Here is a 22,793-nt window from a genome sequence, read left to right on the forward strand (position 1 = left end):
GGGTTGGCCCTGGGCTTCATGGCTGTGTGTGTTTTTTTAAACCACTGAGGAAGGAAACATGGCATTTTGCATAGATGCTCACCTCCTTTATCTAAAACATTCTCAATCCTTCTAAAGCAGAGTTGTTGTTTTTTTGCCTTTCTATACATGGTAAATAACATACAGGGACATTTTGGAGGTGTATTGGGAAGTCCGTTTCCTGATTAAAGTAAAATATGTCACCTTGGCTCTCATTTTCCTTCATTTTACATTTATGCTTATAAATTGCATGCTAGGATTCTACTGTAGTGACTGTTGCCATGACTGCAATTTACAGCCATGAGATTTTCTTTTATATAGTTTCTGACTTTGTCTTTTGCTGTCTTGAAGGAGGAGCAGGCAGTTCCTCTGGTGCACTGCTACAATGAAGTGATGGGGAATGTAGCGGATGCTGGCACTCAGACTGAGCCCGTGGTGGTCCTATCCCTGGCTCAAGCCGCTGTGCTGGGCCTCATATCTCAGAATGAAATCTTTGGCACCACCATCGCACCTAATGGCTTTTGCACTGGGGAGGGACGTGAATGCCCCCCTCCACCCCCAGAGGCAGTGGAGTATGAGTATTCAGACCAGTTGATTGGGGCAAATGGAGACTACCTACCTGAGCCCAATGGAGAAAATAGGAGGCCAAATGGACTTTTGGGGGTGGGAAAAAGGCGTTCTGGACCTCGGGGAAAAGGAAAGAGACAACAAAGTGAAAACAGTGAGGCAGCAGAACTGGCTAAGAAATCCATAGATGTACAGACATGGGTGAAAGGAGAGCGACCTGAGTATTCAAGATCCTGTTATTACTCAAAGGTTCATTATAATGACAGCAAGTCTGAAGTGTTGGATCTTGCTCCCGATAGACTGATGTTAAAGGAGGAGCAAAATAAAAGTAGCCCTGCGCATGCAAAGGAGGCAAACAACTTACAGAATGATCCAGATTCAGAAACAACGTCACGTGATGCTAATCACACACAGGAATTAGAATCAGGCAGCCAGCCTGAGGAAGAAGGCTCTAAAGAGGAGGGGCATGACCAAAGAGCACTGAATATTAAGACACCTGAGGAGGAAGTGAGCCCTGTAATGAGGCGCTACTATGAATCTAGTGTTTTGACCTATGAAGCTGCTGAGCCAGAAATGACACCAGCAGAATATGATGATGGTGTGCAGGTGGCAACATGGGCAGATGGTGAGAATCCTGCAGTTCGCCGTGTACAGATTGACCGCCTGGATGTCAATGTGCAAATTGATGAGTCATATTGTGTGGATGTGGGTGAAGGCCTGAAGCGCTGGAAGTGTCGAATGTGTGAGAAGTCGTACACGTCAAAATATAATCTGGTGACACACATCCTGGGTCACAGTGGGATCAAGCCGCATGAATGTCTGCACTGTGGAAAACTTTTCAAGCAACCAAGCCACCTGCAGACACATCTGCTTACACACCAAGGCACAAGGCCACATAAATGTACTGTGTGCAAGAAGGCCTTCACACAGACCAGCCACCTCAAGCGGCATATGCTGCAGCATAGTGACATTAAGCCATACAGCTGCCGTTTCTGTGGACGTGGGTTTGCCTACCCCAGCGAATTGCGCACACATGAGGCCAAGCATGAGAATGGGAGGTGTCATATTTGCACACAATGCACCATGGAATTCCCCACCTATGCCCACCTCAGGCGACACCAGGTCAGTCACCAGGGGCCTGCTGCCTTCCAGTGTAGTGAGTGCCACAAGAGCTTTGCCTATCGGAGCCAGCTGCAGAACCATTTAATGAAGCATCAAAACATGCGACCCCATATTTGTTCTGAGTGTGGCTTAGAGTTTGCACAGGTTCACCATCTCAAGCAGCACCTGCTCACACACAAGGTACTAGCACAGCAGGCCTTCGAAAACAAGGTACTTTTAAGCTCCATTCCCTCCTGCAATTCCTCTACAATCTTACATGTTTGGAGGGTATTTGACGTGTGCAATTCATTCTTTGTTTCTTTAGTAATACAATTAAACATGCATAGCAAAATATGGAGGAAAAGGTGAAATGATACCATATAAGCCCACAAAGTCATACTGCCTTTTTACTTCATCACCAAATCCATATCAGCTCCTTCATTTTACTTCAAGCACCAATAGTGACATTTTTCCTGTATATACTTTGTGCAGCGAATATTTTTCATTGTAACAGTTGTTTACCTTTTAAATTCTTCAATTCACAGTAATTACTTCATAACATGATGACAACAGACTGTCACTAAAAAGTTTTAAATTAATTAGAAGCTAAAAACTCAACTTGCACTGAATGGATAATTATATTACACCTTTACTATACCTTTACCACATTAACATGTTGAAGAAAAGTTGATAGTGTAGAACTTTGATTCTTCTAAAAAAAACAAACCAAATTATTTTTACTGCCTGGTTATGTCTCATTTAAAGGGGGAAGAAATAAAACAAAAGTGATGTATGAATTCTCTTGAATTGTCTATTACAAACCAAACCTTTGCACTAGTATTATATACATATTTAACTAGTTAATCCACTTAAATAAATAATGTCTAGTTGTGTAATGTCATTCACAACTAGTTCCTCGACATTCATTAAGAATTTATAAATATGTACATTTGATTAAATTGACAATATCATAGTAAAATTTTCTGCAAGATCCCCACACCTTATCCAGGAAATAATTCTATAGGTTACAAAGAGGTTAGTAGCCCAAAAGGAATCATCATGTGGATTTAAAACTAACTTTATTAACATATATAAATATATTCAAATAAGTAGAGTGCAGATAGAGTTCCTCTTAACATTTTCTTATAGCATTATTGAGATGAGATTGTTGAGTCACACATTCCATTGCCTGTGCAACAGAAATTCTATAATACTTGGTGGACACAAGCAGCTTCTATGGAAACCTTATCTATTTCCAATACAGTTCCATTACTATGGCCCCTCACTTCTGTTAAACTACATGTTAAAGAAGAGTTGATACGTAGAGGAAACAAATTATTCTAAAAAAAGATTTTTTTTACTTACCTGGTTGTGTCTTTTTTAAAGGGGATGAAAGAGTACAAGTGTGACGTGTGTTCTCGTGAGTTCACCCTGTCAGCCAATCTGAAGCGGCACATGCTGATTCACACCAGTATGCGACCTTTCCAGTGCCACATCTGCTTTAAGACCTTTGTCCAGAAACAGACTCTCAAAACTCACATGATTGTTCACCTTCCAGTGAAGCCCTTCAAATGCAAGGTTAGAAAGGAATAAATTAATATATAAGTATTGAATCTATTATTATTATTATTATTATTATTATTATTATTATTATTATTATTATTATTGTTGTTGTTGTTGTTGTTACTGTAGGCCTAAATTAGTGTATAGCCGTGATATCATCACTGACACATAGCTGTTTGGGTGTCCTAGACTAGTGTCATGTGCCATTTACCAATTTTGCTTTATAGGTCTGTGGGAAGTCATTTAATAGAATGTACAACCTACTTGGCCACATGCACCTTCATGCTGGTAGCAAGCCCTTCAAGTGCCCCTACTGCAGCAGCAAGTTCAACCTAAAGGGAAATCTGAGCAGGCATATGAAAGTGAAACATGGCATTCTTGATGTCTTGCCAGATGGGCAAGGTAAGAACGTACTTGTTTATGGATTGTTTTGACCTGTGGTTTAAGTCTGCCCTTATATTCAAACTTTAAATTTAGCAAAATTCATCCACAAGACGACTAACAGTGAATGTATCATGCACAACGGAATGACATGTGCAAACAGAATTGAGGTATCAGTAATTGTCTTGTATATTCAGACAGCCACCCTGATATGGAGGGCCAAGAGGACTATGAGGAAGACAGCTTTGACTTCAATGAAAGAGAAAATCTGTCTAGCAACAACACACAAGATCTGGCCAGACTGGCTGAGATGGGCTATTACAACTATACAAAGGCTGCTGCTTACTACACCACAGCATAATGCACTTTGAGACATTCAAACTCACCTCACCTGTATTTGTAAGCCTCAAGGTTTTAATGTGGACTAATAATGAAATGGCTGCCTGGTGGTTGTGCACTGGTATTTTGATTACTCTTTAAGAGGAAATTATTTATTTACTATTGCCTCCAGAACATTAGAGTTTGTAAGGTTCCATGTAAACATGAGTGTAATTCTATATTTTTGTGTGAGTCAGTGGTTAATAGTTTGAGGAAATCAGCTGAAATTTCCTAGTGGATAATGATTTAATGCCACTTCCCCACTCCAAAAGAAGCTTTTAAAAGTAAAATCTCTAAGAATAATTCAGTAATGTTTTGCAGCCCTCTATACAGAGGCACTTAAGAGACATCCCTTATCCAATTTGAAATATACATGACGTGATTTTGAACCATCAAAGCTTATACAAAAATATTAAAGATAGTGCAAAGTAATAAATTGTACTTAAAATATTATTTACAATAAAATAAAAAAAAGTGATGAACAAAATTATTTAGTAATATCTAAACCATCATAAAAATACTAATATCCAGATAACTAGCTTGTTCACTTCTAGTAAATCATCCTGAATTTGTCATACGTAAACCAAGTGAGATTTTAGTAGGAGGCTTGATTTCCAGTCATTCTCAATTAATTATTCAACAATTTAAAAAAAAAAAAATTGTTCATTAAGAGCATTGTTATGTGTCTAAAAGTTGTATTGTAATGGTGCCATATCAGACTTAGATTTTGAATATTTCAAAGCCATTGCCATCTGATATACATCATTAGTTGAATAAGGTGAATACAGAGCTCATAATCAAATGTTCTCTGAATCAGATTTTGATTTATTATTAAAAACAAAAACTGTGAGGTGTGGAAAAAATCTCAATTTATATAAAGAGAAATAAGAGAAAACTACTTAAAAATGTTTTAAGATTGTGGTGTGTGAAATGACATCAATTCATGATAATTTATACAATGCACAGTATGCATCAACATATAGTTAACTCACAATCTGCCTACAATAGTGCAGCTTCACAAAAATGGGTATTTGTTTATTAATAAAAAAATAATACTTGACACTTTTTTTATTTTAACAAATCTTCAACACAAATTCAACATTTATGAAAACATCTCTAGCACCCTCAAGTGGTATCACATAAACATGTGCACCCAGTCAGCCATAACTTGTGAATTCTCCTTGGCCAGGAGACCCAAGTGAGTCAAAATCTCACTTCTCTCTCCCGATCATTCACCATGACAGACAATTTTTCAAACCAAAGTTTAAAAACGTGGTTGGCTGTCTTCACATTTGCCTCTGAAGCAGGTGATAACCTTTGTTTTTTGTTCAAGTTTTAAAATGTAAAAAAAATTGCAATATTGCAGAAAAGTGTCTAGTGGCATAAATTTTTCACAGTATGGATATATTTCACAGAGGGAATTTATTGCCATTTAATTTATTTAGTGCAAGCACGTTGGTAGTTTGCAGGGGAGTAGCAACTTCACTTTTATGTTTGGAGCTACTACCAAACGCAGACACAGTGCAAAGATATTTTTCGGTGCAAAGATAAGTTAATTTATGTCTTTAATGAACAAAAATTTTCGACATGTTGGTTGACCATATGTGAGGAACACTAGTGACTATAAACCACCTCTTTCATCCAGGTATCATTACAGACACAGTTTTGTATATTACATTTATCAGACTTTTCCATATTTGGAAAGCACTGTACTATTCTTAGTCTGAGATTATATTAAATTATACTTGTATGCTTTTAACAACAGACAAAGCAGCTTTACAGGAGCTGGATATACAGGGTGAAATTATGGTACCTCCTGCTTTCTAGATAAAGCCAGATTACATGGTTATTGCTACATTTGTTCACAAAGAGCAATGAAAAATATCACATCATTCCTAAGGCTACATTTGGTTTCTAGGGATGAATGGCTTAACCAGGCACCAAACATCTTTATTACAACTAAATTAATTATCCCTGTGTAACACTGTATTCCATCCATTTTAAGAACTTAGCTGCTCAGTGATCGTAGTCTGCATTAGTGAGGTAGGACCATAGATGCAAGACAGAATGATTGTAAAATTAAGCAGGAAAAAAAAACATAAACAAAAAAAAACTGCTTTTCCAAAACACACCCACTGAACAGCCTCCTGGACAATGTTGTTTTAATAAGCACAAAACAGCTCAGAACAGACATTTCTACTGTTTTATATGTCCTTATAGCTCAAGGTTTGCGGCCATGCTAAGCAAGGCCAGTCTTGTTTAAGTTTTTTTTTTTTATAAAGCTTTTTTTTTATTATTTTTTTTTTATTTGCACATCATTGTGAATATACTGTTGATAAAGTTCTATGTTAAATGTTGTGCTCTGGACAACACTGTATATTAATAAATTTACCTTTAAAACTGATGTTTATAAATAAATTGAACAAAAATTTAAGACAAAACAAAATTTATTAGGTTTCCAAAATTGCTTTTTGCCTTTATTTTCATGGTTTAATACAGTATTACATACATTACTTCATATTACAAAACTAAAACCTTGTAGTTGGGAAATGAAGTGGACTGGTGACTAATACAATTTAGCGAACACTAGCAAACAGCACTGCTACAGAAAAACACAGGATCCTTTTTAACCTTTCCCTTCAGCAACAATGATTATGGTTACGATGATGTTTACTTTAAATGAGGTACAAAAAGGAAAAGACGCGCTTCAGTGTCCACCTTCTTCATTTACCCAGGGCTTTGTCCAAGTTGGTCTTGATTGCATCTAGGAAGTCCGTGGTGTTCACATAATGTTCATTAATCTTAACGCTGTAATCAGAAAAGTAGGGCAGGTTGCAAATAAAGAAAAAGAATATACTGAGAAATGCATTTTTCTGCATGTAACCTGCAGTATTTACTAGTTATAAACACACCTTTTATTTGATGTTTAGTAACAAAATAATTATTTCAATTAAAATATTCAAAATGCCTTGACATGACTTAGTTGCTATATATGACTCGATACATTTTTATGGTGTATATATGTAAACAGATGAATTACTTTGAGAGTCCATGAATGCAGCCAGCCAGATCCTTGGTCATAATCCCCTTCTCCACAGTCTCCACACACACACTTTCAAGAGTCTGAGAAAACCTGTGGATATAAAGGCATTTAGAGAACATTTGCATCAAAATGTACCCAAGTATGCCCTGAGATTGAACACAGGACCAAATAAGAAGAAGAAAAAAAAACCTATTATGGGAGCACACGCAGTTTGTTAATAAGCTCACTGGACAAAAGAAAAGAGAGATATGTTCATTAACAAGCAGGGTACTAGCATACTGCCTGCTTGTGGTGATTTAAATAAATTTTGGACTATACTCTAAAATGTCAGTTAGGTGCAAACAAAACTGCAGGTGTTTGTGGTATTGGTTTTCAATTTCTTTAGGAGCATATGGAAACAGGTAGAAAAAAACGTAGAGATGGGTCAAAAAAATTTTATAACTATGAACAGGAACATATGGTATCAGCTACTACCATGTCCATGGATGACAAAAGCATCTTAATTTTGTGCCATACCTTACTAAATTATACAACACCACAGCCAAATTATACATTATTTAAAAAATACGAAATTTGTATTCATTCACTAGGCATAACATTTAAACCACTGACAGGAGAAGTGCATAATATCTCGCTACAATAAGTCCGGACAGTGGGTGTGACATTACGCAGCAAGTGAATGGTCAGTTCTCGAAATTGATTTGCGGAAGCAATAAAATGGGAAAGCTGTTGACCTGGTCTGACAAATCATATTTTCTTTTACATCATGTGAAGTGCTAGGTACATAGGCATAACTTGCACAGTGAAAAGATGGCACCACAACATATGAGAATTTGACTCTGGGCAGGGTGTTGCTGGGATGTTACTTTGACTTGTACCACTAAATGAAACCAAAGATCAAATAAACCCCATAAAGTAAAAAGTACTCCCTAAAGGCTATAGCCCGTTACATCAGAATAATGTACCCGGCCACACTGCAAAAATCGTTCAAGAACGTTGTTGGCTTGGCTTCAATTAAATCAGGCATGTGATTAGTTAACAGGTACTCACTAGGTACTTCAACTTTTAGCTCTATTGTGAAATAGCAGTCTGCAGATAAAGTTAATGAAAAAAAAAACTATCTAATATTTTTCCTCATTCATACCCACTGAAATAACTACATGTTAATATATTTAAATATTTCAGAATGAACATTTCTACCATTTAAATGCTGCCCTTAATGCTTTCATATGTCCTAACCTTACTAAGCAGAGCAAGTGATGCTTAACTTTTGTATAAGCTTTGATTTTGTTGCAAGTTCTATGGTATATGCTATGCTCTGTAAAACACTGTATATTGATGACAAATAGTAAACATGGCTTTAAAACTGCCATATTCATTAATAGTACATAGGCTATTTCGAAAATATAATGAATTAATCTTTCACCTTTGAATCCAGGTTTAACACGGTAAGACACAGTATGACAGAGGTTTAGATATATAAGTGCTATATATTAACTTCCGGTCTGAAGCAGAATAAGTGCTGTATATGTGGTGAAAGTTTGGAACTATTGTTTACATGTCTAGTTCACAACATTTAATTATGAATCCATAAATTAATAGAATGGATAAACAAGTAGTAACGTTTTGGGGAGGCATGGCACTTGCAATACAAAGCTTCCACAACATATTCACAGTCCAATAATTACCCCTTATTCTGCAAAGAAAAAAAATTAAATAATCACTCAATGTGATGTGTATTTTTCAGAAATTACAGTTGGTGCCTTTTTTGGATGGGTTTTACACATTTTAATTTAGACATACTCCATTCCTCAATGGATGGTGAATGAAATCCTCAAACATGGAGGACAGCAATTTCTGCACATCAAATTTCAAACAGATTAAAGTCTGTGTTTCAACCCAGTCAATCCACAACACAAACCTTCATTAAATGCATTAATTTGAAGTTGGGCTCCTTTTCTTTTTTGGAACATATTTTTTCCCTGATTGTCTGGCTACCAGGTTCTCCATCACAATACGAGTTTTCTCTGATATACTGCAATACATACACTCTTTAAAAAAAAAAAACACAAAAAAACAAAAACAAAAAAACGCTGGGTTGAGGCCACTGGCTAGGACTTTAAGTTGTTTTAACCTAAGTTTGGGTTAAAAATGGTTTTGAGCTATAACCCAGTGGCGCTGAGTTGGGAACACGGACGTGAAAGAGAGTATGCACGTCAACGTGAAAATCGGACGACACCTGTGCGAGAAGCCGCCATTTTCTTTGTGTCTTCAGATGAAAGCAAGTGAAATACTGTCTGAAATGCAAGTTATTCAATATGTATTTAACGATGTTCATAGCCATAAAAAAAAAAAAAAAAAACTGCTTTACTGTATAAACTATTGTTATATGCGCAATTGAGGCTTTCAGTCAGTGAAAGTGAGATTAGCTCACGGGCCGTGCTCCAACTCACAACAGATCCCAGATCAGTGAACAGGAGAGCATATGTGGCATCTTCATCGGAGCTTGGAAGGAATAGGGTAAATGCTTTTTAAATATTACTTTTGTACATTTTAAATCTACTTCATTACAAATTATTTGCGTTCGATACGGTTTTGACACTGCAGAGTTTACTTGATGGTAACGTATTTTGTTAGGACATCCAATTTCCCGCACTGGTTCTACATTTTGTTTAACTTCACTGTTAACTACATTCAACATATAACGAGATTCATTCACTATGAGCATACCACATAATATATAGTTTTTTCAAGATTGTATTTAAATTCCTATACTTCTGTACAGCCTATGGTTAGTTTGAAACAAGTGGGAATGTCTGAGGTCAGCTCAAGCTAAATAAGGTTTGAAACTAAACATGTTCGACCGCCATTTTATTCGTGACACACCCAGGATAATTAGGATAATTTAGTAGCAATTCTTGGATAAAATGCATTTTGACTGACATTAATATTTTCTATGTAATTAGTTGATGGCAGCAAGCAGTGTTCCCTGGTGTGGCAGTTTCGACAGACTGTGGTGTATGGACTTCCTGGCGAGGAGACACCAGCAGTAAAAGTTCTGCGAGCATTAATTTTTGCAGTCAAACTGTAACCTTTTTTTTTTTTATTAAACTGTGTATAGTTAATAAACTTTATTATTATTACTGTAACCCGACTGCTTCATTGGATTCTGTGTTCTTTAACTTGTACACGGTTACATGAAATGTTTTTATATTTCACATACATATTTAATTGGAAGTAAATTTTCCTAGCTGCAGTCAGTTTGATGCATATTCATTATTCTAAATTATAGTTTCTCTTATACAACACTGCAATTACATTGCAATTGATGATTCTTACTGTTCTTCAGATATTGAGGTTTATGTAAATGTTTGAAATGTTTTCATATTTAGGGCCCGAGCACCGAATGGTGCAAAGCCCTATTGTTTTTGCTCGGTTTATTAGGGCCCGAGCACCGAATGGTGCGAAGCCCTATTGTTTTTGCTCGGGTTTATTATTTATTTTTTTATTTTATTTTTTAAGCACACATTGGCCAATTGGGGTCCCTTAACATGCTCAAAAACTCTTGAAATTTGGCATACACGTCAGAGTTGTGCGACACTAGGCTCGGGCAAAGGCTGGAATACGGGTGTGGCAGGGGGGCTCTGTAGCGCCCCTTGTAATGCAAAAAAACAAACATTTGTGCACAGATCGGGCAATTATGTACGCACATGTACGAGAGTGGGTACACATATAGATCTCATCGACCCGAAACACTTTCGCGCTCTAAACTATGAGCTCCGCCCCAACAGGAAGTCAAACATTTTGGATTGTTTTATAAGTGCGTGCATGCGGTGAACTTTTAAATACTCCTCCTAGGGAATTCATGCAATTGACATCAAATGTGGTGAACATGATGCCGAGACATTGCACTTGCTAAATTGCAAAAGGATTTTTGATATCTGAAACGGTGCTGCCATGGCGAGGTGACTGTTAAGAGGCACCGTATAGCAATAAAAAAACGTGCGAGGGCCCGCCATCGCTGCTTGCAGCTATATTTTAAATTTGTATTCTTAAAGTTTTTCTGACTGAAGTCAGTGATGCATTTACTGTGATATTTGATACATTTTCAAAGAATGCAAGCGTCTTACATGCTGTTATGACAAAATCAGCTCCGTATATTAGACATATTATATGTTAGATTTAAGGTTTGCTATTTTAGCCTAGACATCCTTTACAAAAATAAGAAAGCAGCACACAGGAAGCAGCACACAGGAAGCTCTTGCATATTCCAATTTATATGCCTGGCTGAGTATTTTTTATTCAATTCCGAGTTATCTTGTGTTTACACTTTAACCTACTTACACCTTAATTCTTGACATCGTATTTACTTGTCCCGCAGCGTCAGCTTTTAGCCGGCTACCACAACTAGCCTGTTAGCTCGGCTACCGCTAGTACAAGCTCTCGCATCTTCCACATTTTCATTTCACAGACTGGAGTGAGAGGCAGGGAGTTGCCCTGTTCAGTCCAGTGGCTTGCTCCCACCCTGCTCTCCTCCACATCCTCTCTCATCTTTTAGAAGCAAATGATATACAATAAATAAATAAATAGGTTAAATAGTCCGCTTCTAGCCGGCTAGCACAACTAGCCTGTTAGCTCAGCTACCGCTAGTACAATCTGTTGTACTTGCTCTGTAACATCATGTTGGTTATGTCTCTGCCTTTGAGCGCAGGTGAGGACGCATTGGAGCTGCACACAGTAGAACTGGAGCTGGATGCTGTGGAGAAGCAGGTCCACGAACTACAGGTGAAGCAGGCCGAGCTGCGGGAGCGGAAAGCCGTGCTGGAAGCTCCCCGGTCGGTCGCTCACCTGTCTCAGGTAAACTCCCGGGATATAATTACCACTCCCTCCACCTCTACCCCGCGTATTTCTCTGTCCAGGCCCAACAAACCCATGAAGTGGCCTGCCCAGGAGCTGTTCACTCCGGCGCCAGGGCACCGTCGGCCCTGGGTGCAGCAGCGGAGGACACGTGCTGGTCCCCTGCCGAGGACCTCTCCCCCTCCACCACCGCCGGTCTTCGAGATCCCCACCCGGAACTGCTTCGCCCCCCTTCGCGAGACGGATTGCGACAACGTGATCATCGGAGACTCCATCGTCCGCCACGTCCGTGCTACGGTGGCTAAAAGTAAGGCTCGCACTCACTGCTTCCCTGGTGCTCGAGTTCTTGATGTCTCTGCACAGGTACCTAGAGTCGTGAGCAGAAACACCAAAGCTGTGGTTCTTCATGACGGCTCGAACAACACCAGCCTGAGGCAGTCGGAGATCCTGAAGAGGGACTTCAACAACCTGGTGGAGACGGTTCGCAGCACAGCGCACACGACAAGGATCATCGTGTCTGGACCGCTTCCAAAGTACCAGCGAGGAATTGAAAGGTTCAGTAAACTTTTTGCTTTAAATGAATGGTTACAGTCATGGTGTCAGGCTCAGAAACTACTCTTTATCGATAATTGGAATGTTTTCTGGGAGCGTCCTGCACCCCAGCAGAGTTGGAGCGGAGATCCTCTCAGACCACATCTCCAGGCCGCTGAACACCACCTGACTGGTAAACTACTCTTTAAATTTAAATCTCAATAGCCATCTTTCACCTCAGCACATTGACACAAAAAATGCACACATAGCTCACCCTATAGAAACTGTGTCTGTTCCCCGAGCAGTGAGATCAAAAAGTAAATACATGAGAAGTTCTCAAAATAAGCTTACTGTACTTTAGACTGTAGACCAGAAAAATGCCAAAGAAACAAACAAAAACAGTTCTTAAGGTTTGGACTTCTGAACATTAGATCGCTTGCACCCAAAGCACTTATTGTAAATGAAATGATCTCAGAAAATAGCCTTACTGCACTCTGCCTCACCGAAACTTGGATTAAACCAAATGAATACATCAGTCTAAACGAGTCTACACCATCAGGATATATCTATAAGCACAAGCCTCATCTGACTGGTCGTGGAGGTGGTGTCGCCACTATCCTTAGTGATTACCTCACTGTTACCCAGAGAACACAACATAGATTTAGTTCTTTTGAAGTGCTCGTCCTTAATGTTACACTATCGCACATGCACACGAAGAAATCCCTGATGTCTCTTGCTCTAGCGACCGTGTACAGACCCCCAGGGCCCTACACAGTTTTTCTTAGAGAATTCACAGATTTTCTCTCAGACCTATTGGTTAACTTTGACAAAGCATTAATTGTAGGAGATTTTAACATTCATGTTGACAACACAAACGACGCTTTAGGACTCACATTTATGGACTTACTAAACTCACTTGGGCTCAAACAAAACATCACTAGTGCAACTCACCGACGTAATCACACACTAGATTTAATATCATCACACAGAATAGATGTCACTGATATAGATATCATACCTCAAAGTGATGACATCACAGACCATTACCTCATAATGTACACACTACCTATAGAACAGACTAACTATATCTCACCACGTTATCGAATCGGTAGAACCATTATTCCGACCACTAAAGACAGATTCACAAATAACCTGCCTGATCTGTCTGGACCTCTTACTGTACCCTTAAACTCAAACGACCTAAATGTAATGACTAACAGCATAGACGCTATATTCACTAGCACATTAGACACTGTTACCCCAGTCAGATTACAGAAGGTTAGAGATAAAACACTTGCACCATGGTATAATAATCATACTCACACCCTCAAGAGGGAGACCCGTAACCTCGAACGGAAATGGAGAAAAACTAAATTAGAGGTTTTTAGAATTGCGTATAAGGACAGTATGTCCAGCTATAGACAGGCTCTAAAAGCTGCTAGGGCTGAGCACCTGAGCAAACTCATAGAAAATAACCAGAACAATCACAGGTTTTTATTTAGCACAGTGGCTAGTTTAACAAAAAAACAGAAATCTCAACACACTATTCCATCACTGTTCAGTAGTGAAGATTTTATGATATTCTTCACTGATAAAATCGAAAGTATCAGGAATAAAATAGGTGACGCTCAACATATGAGAGCAACCAGTGACACAATCTCACCTAAGGCTTTACACAGCTTTACAAGTACAGGACAGGAAGAGTTAGATAAACTTATTACTACAGCTAAATCAACAACATGTTCACTAGACCCCATCCCAACTAAACTACTGAAAGAAGTGCTACATAAAGCTGGTGAGCCTCTTCTTAATATCATTAACTCCTCGTTATCTTTAGGTTACGTCCCGAAGTCTTTTAAGTTGGCAGTTATTAAGCCACTCATCAAAAAACCTAACTTAGACCCTAATGAACTATCAAATTACAGACCTATTTCGCATCTTCCGTTTGCCTAAAATACTTGAAAAGGTTGTGTCTGTTCAACTGAGCTCCTTCTTACAGGAGAGCAACATCCTTGAAGAGTTTCAGTCAGGTTTCAGGCCCCATCATAGCACAGAAACTGCACTTGTTAAAGTTACAAACGACTTGTTCTTAGCTTCGGACCAAGACTGTATGTCACTATTAGTTCTACTTGACCTTAGAGCTGCATTTGACACTATAGACCACAACATTCTTCTAGATCGCTTACAAAATTACACAGGTATTCATGGTCAGGCTTTAAGTTGGTTTAGATCCTACCTCTCTGATCGATACCATTTTGTAGAATTAAAATGGCGAATCCTCCAGTTTATTACCAGTTAATTATGGGGTCCCTCAAGGATCAGTTCTAGGACCTCTGCTTTTCTCTATATACATGCTTCCATTAGGGAACATTATTAGAAGACATGGGATTAGTTTCCATTGTTATGCTGATGACACACAGTTATATATCTCATCAAAACCAGATGAAATGGCCACAGTGTCCAAATTAACTCAATGCCTTAGAGAGATAAAAGACTGGATGAGCTGCAACTTTCTATTGTTAAACTCCGATAAGACTGAAATACTACTCATAGGTCCAAAAACCAGTGCACAGAAACTTTCACAACTTAACTCCCATTTAGAGGGATGTACTGTTACTAGTAGCTCGACAGTGAAAGACCTTGGTGTTATATTAGACACCAACTTGTCTTTTAAAAATCATATCGCTCATACTACCAAAACAGCGTTCTTCCACCTTAGAAATATTGCCAAGCTGAGAAACATCCTGTCTGTCTCTGATGCTGAGAAGCTAGTTCATGCCTTCATGACCTCTAGACTTTTGTAATGCATTACTAGGTGGTTGTCCTGCATCTTTAATAAATAGGTTACAGTTAGTCCAAAATGCAGCTGCCAGAGTTCTCACTAGGACAAGAAAGTATGACCATATAACCCCAATTTTATCATCTCTACACTGACTACCTGTTAAGTTTAGAATTGATTACAAACTGCTGCTACTTACGTACAAGGCTCTTAATGGTTTAGCTCCCATGTATCTAACTAGTCTTCTAATATGTTACAAGTCTACTAAAGGTGGTAGAGCGTTTTCTTATCTAGCTCCCAAACTTTGGAATAGTCTTCCTGATAGTGTTCGGGGCTCAGACACACTTTCCCAGTTTAAATGTAGATTAAAAACTCATCTATTTAGTCAGGCGTACACATAATACATCCTATAGTATCATGCACTAGTACATCAGACCTGCACATTTTTATGAACAGCAGATGTGTTAATCCCTTTCCACTGCTTCTCTCTTTGTACCCATCCTGAGGCATCCAGACACTGTACCAGCTCCCAACGTCCTCTGTGGGACGAAGCCTTTGGACGTCCACTGATCCGAGGCCGACTCTAAGAATCCTGAGACATCACCAGTTAGACTCTGTGATACTAAGGAGATCCGAAGTCCATGATCCTTACACCAATACAACATTTAACTGACTGTATATTACAATCACACCCCAGTGTCACCCATATGAGGATAGGTTCCCCCTTGAGTCCGGTTCCTCTCAAGCTTTCTTCCTTTACCAATTTAAGGGAGTTTTTCCTTGCCACTGCTGCCTGAGTCACCTCAGACTTGCTCATAGGGGAATAAATACATACACATTGTGAACTAAATATATCTAATAATAATCTAGAATTTTTATTCTGTTAATTCTTATTTCTTTTATTATTCGTTATTTCCTTTATCATTAATTATGTTTACCTTCTGCTCTATGTTTATGTTCTGTAAAGCTGCTTTAAGACAATGTCCATTGCAAAAAGCGCTAAACAAATAAACTTGAATTGAATTGAAGAAAACATGTATTAATAAAACGAAGGACATTTTATTTAGATCACTTAAATTGCTTCGACATACTTCCGTGTTTCCAGGGGCGGTTGGATTACTAAAGTAAGTATTGCTGTAGATTCATTATTTTACTCACTTGTAGTCATTTTTAACTAATAGTTGGGTTAAAATCACAACCCAGCATGCTGGGTTAAACATGATAACCCAACTAGTTGGGTTAAAATATCCCAGCGTTGGGTTCGTCCCTTTTTGACCCAGCGCTGGGTTGCCAAAATAACGCAAATTGGGTTGTTTTTAACCCAGCAAGAGTGTAGAAAATTACAATTAATCTTAGGTGATTATGATCTGTAGGCTGTTTTTGTAATTAACCCTTTAAAAACATTTAAAAATTGAAAAACTTTATTATTATTATTAGTTATTTCCAGTGGTTTTGACCCTTACAATGTTATTATGATATCTTCTTGTAAAACAGTCTTATGTTCTGCAATATAACCACTAACTCACATTTTTTTTCCTGGTGGTGGTCAGCTACCAGTTGTAAAATTCAGCCTCATAATATTTTACAAGCCCCATTTTTAAATGAGTAATGCAATATGTGGTACTAATGTAGTTACATATACATTTTCATATTTAATATTAGCCTTAGAATGTGTTGGCCCTGGCATAATTTACTATAACGAATTTGAATTTTACAGTGTTCCTATGAAGGTTCCAAGCTTTGTCAATGTTTTAATTACTTTGCTAAGTTTTGCCAGTTCCTTGGTCTTCATGACAGTATTGATCTTCAGTGGCATTGATCTGTCATTTTAGCTGCAAGTCAGTAATATTTATTGTTCAAGGATAAAATTTTATGCAGTTGGATTAAAAATTAATACAGGTGTACCCTTGCTTAACATATTTAGGTGTGAACTCACAATAAATAAGTTCAGCTTGCTAAAAGAAAGGAGGGTGAACACTCAAATAATGCAATTTTTAGAAAACGCTTTAAGATTAATTCTGATGACATCTAAGCTATTATTTTATTTCTGTAGTGTCAGTTCAGAAAGATACATAGTCCTATTTTTAAGAAAATTGTTATAAATAAATATAATTAAAAAAAAAAATAAGTATAGTAAATTTGATGCAGACAATCACTGGGGTTGGATACTTTTCAGAGGCACGTTTGCATGTTGTCTCTGACTCACACACAAATAAATTCCCCTGTGCCGCACAGAATAACAAATAAATACTTTCTTCACTAGCTTTTTCTTACTCATTGGAGAGACACAGTGGGGCAAAAAAGTATTTAGTCAGCTACCAATTGTGCAAGTTCTCCAACTTAAAAAGATGAGAGAGTCATCACTGTAATTTTCATCATAGGCACACTTCAACTATGAGAGACAGAATGGGGGAAAGAATCCTGGAAATCACATTGTAGGATTTTTAATGAATTAATTGGTAAATTCTTCGGTAAAATAAATATTTGGTCACCTAAAAAAAAAGCACGATTTCTGGCTCTCACAGACCTGTAACTACTACAAGAGGCTCCTCTGTCCTACACACGTATTAATGGCACCTGTTTGAACTTATCAGTATAAAAGACACCTGTCCACAACCTCATACAGTCAGACTCCAAACTCCACTATGCCCAAGACCAAAGAGCTGTCAATGTATACCAGAAACAAAATTGTAGACCTGCACCAGGCTGGGAAGACTGAATCTGCAATAGGTAAGCAGCTTGGTGTGAAGAAATCAACTGTGGGAGCAATTATTAGAAAATGGAAGACATACAAGACCACTGATAATCTCCCGCGATCTGGGGCTCCACGCAAGATCTCAACCCGTGGGGTCAAAATGATCACAAGAACAGTGAGCAAAAATGCCAGAACTACACGTGGGATCTAGTGAATGACCTGCAGAGAGCTGGGACCAAAGTAACAAAGGCTACCATCAGTAACACTACGCCGCCAGGGACTCAAATCCTGCAGTGCCAGAAGTGTCCCCCTGCTTAAGCCAGTACATGTCCGTACTCGTCTGAAGTTTGCTAGAGAGCATTTGGATGATCCAGAAGAGGATTGGGAGAATGTCATATGGTCAGATGAAACCAAAATAGAATTTTTTGGTAAAAGCTAAACTTGTGTTTGGAGGAGAAAGAATGCCAAGTTGCATCCAAAGAACACCATACCTACTGTGAAGAATGGGGATGAAAACATCATGCTTTGTGGCTGTTTTTCTGCAAAAGGACCAGGAAAACTGATCTGTGTAAAGGAAAGAATAAATGGGACCATGTATCGTCCCATGTATTGAGATTTTGTGTGAAAACCTCCTTCCATCAGCAAGGGCATTGAAGTTGAAATGTGGCTGGACTTTCAGCATGACAATGATCCCAAACACACCACCCAGGCAACGAAGGAGTGGCTTCGTAAGAAGCATTTCAAGGTCCTGGAATGGCCTAGCCAGTCTCTAGATATCAACCCCATAGAAAATCTGTGTTGCCCAGTGACAGCCCCAAAACATCACTGCTCTAGAGGAGATCTGCATGAAGGAATGGGCCAAACTACCAGCAACAGTGTGTAAAAAGATTGTGGAGAATTACAGAAAACGTTTGACCTCTGTCATTGCCAACATAGGGTATATAAAGTATTGAGATGAACTTTTGTTATTGACCAAATACGTATTTTCCACCATAATTTGCAAATAAATTCTTTAAAAATCAGACAGTGATTTTCTACATTTTTTTTCTCATTTTGTCTCTCAAGTGTACCTATGATGAAAATTACAGGCCTCCCTCATCTTTTTAAGTGGGAGAACTTTGGTACAATCATTTGATGGTATTAAGGTGACTGTTGATGGATTGTGTGTACTGTCTTTTTGGGTTTCCTCCTTGCCAGTTGCTCAATAGATTATAATGTTGACAACATACTGTTCAGTTAGCTGGAATGTAAACAAGGTAAAATGGTCAAAACAAGTAAATGCTTAGATTATTTAGACACACTACATTTGTTTTATCAATATAGAACTAGATAACACAGACTTTGACTTAAAGCTTATTAATTGGCCACATAGATAATGAAACAGTTTTGAGTTTAATAGAAATGAAGATTAATGACCATTAAATGAAGCTAGTCCTGTAGTATGTACGTAGTAGTATATACCAACTTTGTTTAACTGTCAGAGGAGGAGGTGCTGTAATGATATTTATATAATGTCAAATATCAGTGTTATTTTGTGTGTCACATGTGTGTGAATTTGACAAACTTGTTTTATTTAGAGTAACACGTGTAGCCACCAAAAAATATATATATTTGAAGTAAATAAATACAGTAAAATAAACAGTCTATCCTGTTAATTCCACTAATTACAGAGCCCACAAATATATTTTGAATTTCTTTGGGAATTTGCAGCATTGGTCTTCAACCTGGTTGTTTCTATAGGCACAATTAAGTATTAACTACTAGGGACATTAACAATCATTTGAATGATACACAAGACCCATTGAAAACAGCATTCAGGTGAATTCTGAATTCAGTAAAAGTTGATCAGAATGTTATAGAAACCACTCAGAGGTGGTTAGTATATTTAATACCAACATTCAGAATAAAAATATAGACACACTTGCTGTCTGACATCAGATCATTACCTCATATCTTTTAAAATATTTCGGTCAAAAGATTGTGCCACACTACCACATCTATCATCGGTGTTGTAATGTAACAGAGTACAAATACTTCGTTACTATACTTGAGTAGAAATTTAATGCATCTGTACTTTACTTCGCTATTTAAATTTATGTCAACTTTCACTTTTACTCCACCACATTTCCTAGATAAAATGTATACTTTTACTCCGCTATATTTCCACTAAGCGTCTTCGTTACTACAAAATCAAATAAGAAGAAATGTGTACGACTACAGGTTTGGCGAATCACTGCTCCTAGATTGCATTACGCAGCTCCGCACGCACTATTTTAGCGTAATGTTGCCAAAGGAGCAGTGGCGGAACCAGAGGGGTGTCTGGAGTGGCACTGAACACCCCTGACATCTGATTTACCAACCCAGGTGCCACCCCGAATTTTTATTTAATAGCATTGGAAGTTTGATGCTGATTGACATCTCATTTCACCTATCAAAAGAAGTCTTCGTCTGACGTTTGGTTGCGGCGACGCTCAACATTTCAAATCCATCAATCAATGACAAGAAAGAGTTGAGAGCTAGAGAAGAATACTGTAATAGACTAATACTAAAACATCAAATTTCGATCTTGAGATTAAACATTAGGATTTAGTTTTCCAAAAAAATATTTTGAAAATTACGTCGCTATATAAATTCACGTTAGAGGGTATTAACAGATTAATCAGACAAGAGAGATCGGTTTGTTCCCCAGTTTAGCCATAATATACATTACATTGACATTTGTGCTAGTTATGCATGTATACAGTGCAGTGTCTGTGTGTAAGTCTTTAACTGTTTAGCTAATATGAGGTAACTTGTTTTACAGTGGTCAGTGTTTAATGTTATTAAATTATGTAATTGCAGACAGCCTTTTAGCTATCATAAAGATGACTAAAGTAGTAATTTATGCTGACAGTATGCTGATTGCAATTATTATAGTGGGATTTGTAGTTAAAGTTGAGTTTGAATGAACAAAAATCTGTATTTGATGCTTAAATGTATTATATCCATGTGTCATTTTTACATAGGGTCAATAAAAAAAGGAAAAGAAAGGCAGAGATATCAGACTTCTTTTTAAAGAAGCAAACAAATACAGATCAGGTACAAACAGACCCCGGCCCAGCCCCCAGCCCCTACATCACCACAGTACCCCAGAGCAGCTTCCTGCCTAATGCTAGTAGTCAGACTTCACAAGAACCACCAACAGGTTTGAGAACCCACCAGGCAGTCACATGTCCAGTTCAGAATTTAAGTTTAGCTTGTTATAGACGGTTTCATCAGTTTAGGCTTTACATAAAAATATAATTAGGTGTTGATTTATGTGTGACATACACAAGCCAAAATTATGACACATCATAAATTATAAAATAGATTATGAGAGATGTATATTCTACCTCTAATGAGCAATTATGGGATTCATCCATGCTCCTTGTTAGGGTAATTTGTGTCATTAGTCTTTAGTCCCTTTAGTAATTTGTGTCATAAGTCTTTAGTCCCCTAAAGTACCCCCTGGCACCTCAATTGCAAGAAATGTTTCTGTACATTGGAATGAAAGATTCTTCCTACCGGATGAAGTGCCTCTTATGACTACTGAAAATCACTGAAATTTTACTTTTTACTTTTACTTCAAATACTTAAGTATCAAAAGTAATTTTCTGATATGTACTTAAGTACAGTATATATCAGATATTAAGACTTTTATTTGAGTAATATTCTAAAAGGTAACTTTCACTTCTACCAAAGTCTTTTTCTAGTACGATACTTGTACTTTTACTCAAGTATTGCTTTCTAGTACTTCATACAACATTATCATACATCCACAACAGGTACTGCACATAGTTTTAACAATAATCTCCAAGTTCTAGCTTCACTTAAAACCATAATCTGCAAATTCTAGCTTCACTTAAAACAAAAATTATTAAAAACTACCAAACTGGTATAATGAACACACGTGCCGCTTACAGGGTTCCCACTCTTTTTCAGAGATCATTTTCCAGGACTTTTGTAGGACATTTCAAATTTAGAAAAAAAAGACAAGGATCACAGATTCACGGCCTAAAGTAATACGTTATTCTCTCCAGAAGTCTTAAAAACAACGTACACTTTATGGCTATTACTTAACTATAAATTTAGAAAAACACCAGATTCACACACAGAGCTTCTGAAGTTAAACTCTTCACATGAACACATTATAACAACTGCCAAGGCTTTCCCAAACTTTCCCTTCCCTCTTCCCCCAACTGCATTCTCAAAAAAAAAAAAAACACATTATGAAACATAACTGCTGAAGCATTTCCAAACGGAATAAACAACTTTTCATTGTCTGTCCAAAACATTCACTGCATTAAGCTCCAATGAACAGTATCCTTTTGAATTTTTTAGTTGCTTCAAACTCTCTTGCATGTTTTCCAAACTTTGTTCTAGAGCTGCTAACTCCTCACTTTTCTCTGTGACACTCTCTCGACAGGCATTTGATTTTGACAGTAAGGTGAAGTCATGCTTTCTTTCTGCCCTGATTGCCATTTCATCTGCCTCTTTTTGCATAGATGTACAAACAAGCTCCAAAATACAGAAGCCAGACTCCTTCCCAGAGGATATGGCTTCATGATCCAACTTATCCACAATGCATTTTAAAAAAATGCACATTATAAAATACTACTATTGACCTGAAAAGCTTGGTACAGTCCTGAGCAAACTTCTGGGATTTTATGATCCACCATGGTTACTTTTACCAAAATGTAGGATCGTTGTCACTTTGGAAAATGAGCGCACCCTTCTTATGCATTCACTTAAGTTTGTTGACTGCTCTGGGTGCATCCACCCACTACAACCTTGTCTGTGCTACCTTCTGCCACTTCCTTTAAATTGTGGTGTTATAACTAGTCTTGCCAGGGTTCTTGCTC

At 37.8% G+C, this 22,793-nt stretch overlaps 2 protein-coding genes across 8 annotated transcripts in view; one reads left to right on the plus strand and one right to left on the minus strand.

Annotated features, from left to right (window-relative positions):
* Positions 1–6,412, plus strand: part of znf710a (zinc finger protein 710a) — a 17,150-nt gene extending 10,738 nt beyond the window's left edge. For 4 of the 5 annotated variants that reach the window (XM_027174800.2, XM_027174801.2, XM_027174797.2 and 1 more), the window contains exons 2-5: positions 370–1,917; positions 3,073–3,264; positions 3,477–3,651; positions 3,828–6,412. In XM_027174800.2, coding sequence (XP_027030601.1) covers positions 412–1,917; positions 3,073–3,264; positions 3,477–3,651; positions 3,828–3,991 — 2,037 coding nt within the window. In that variant the 5' untranslated portion in view covers positions 370–411 and the 3' untranslated portion in view covers positions 3,992–6,412. The remainder of the gene's footprint in view (positions 1–369; positions 1,918–3,072; positions 3,265–3,476; positions 3,652–3,827) is intronic. The other variant, XM_027174799.2, reaches the window with a different exon arrangement.
* Positions 6,413–6,437: 25 nt separating this feature from the next.
* The window catches only part of idh2 (isocitrate dehydrogenase (NADP(+)) 2), a 46,292-nt gene continuing 29,936 nt past the window's right edge, over positions 6,438–22,793 (minus strand). For all 3 annotated transcript variants that reach the window (XM_027174806.2, XM_027174802.2, XM_027174803.2), the window contains 2 exons: positions 7,049–7,141; positions 6,438–6,816 (listed from right to left, as the gene is read on the minus strand). In XM_027174806.2, coding sequence (XP_027030607.1) covers positions 6,732–6,816; positions 7,049–7,141 — 178 coding nt within the window. In that variant the 3' untranslated portion in view covers positions 6,438–6,731. The remainder of the gene's footprint in view (positions 6,817–7,048; positions 7,142–22,793) is intronic.

The sequence above is a fragment of the Tachysurus fulvidraco genome, chromosome 13, assembly GCF_022655615.1.
Source record: "Tachysurus fulvidraco isolate hzauxx_2018 chromosome 13, HZAU_PFXX_2.0, whole genome shotgun sequence".
Taxonomy (NCBI): Eukaryota; Metazoa; Chordata; class Actinopteri; order Siluriformes; family Bagridae; genus Tachysurus; species Tachysurus fulvidraco.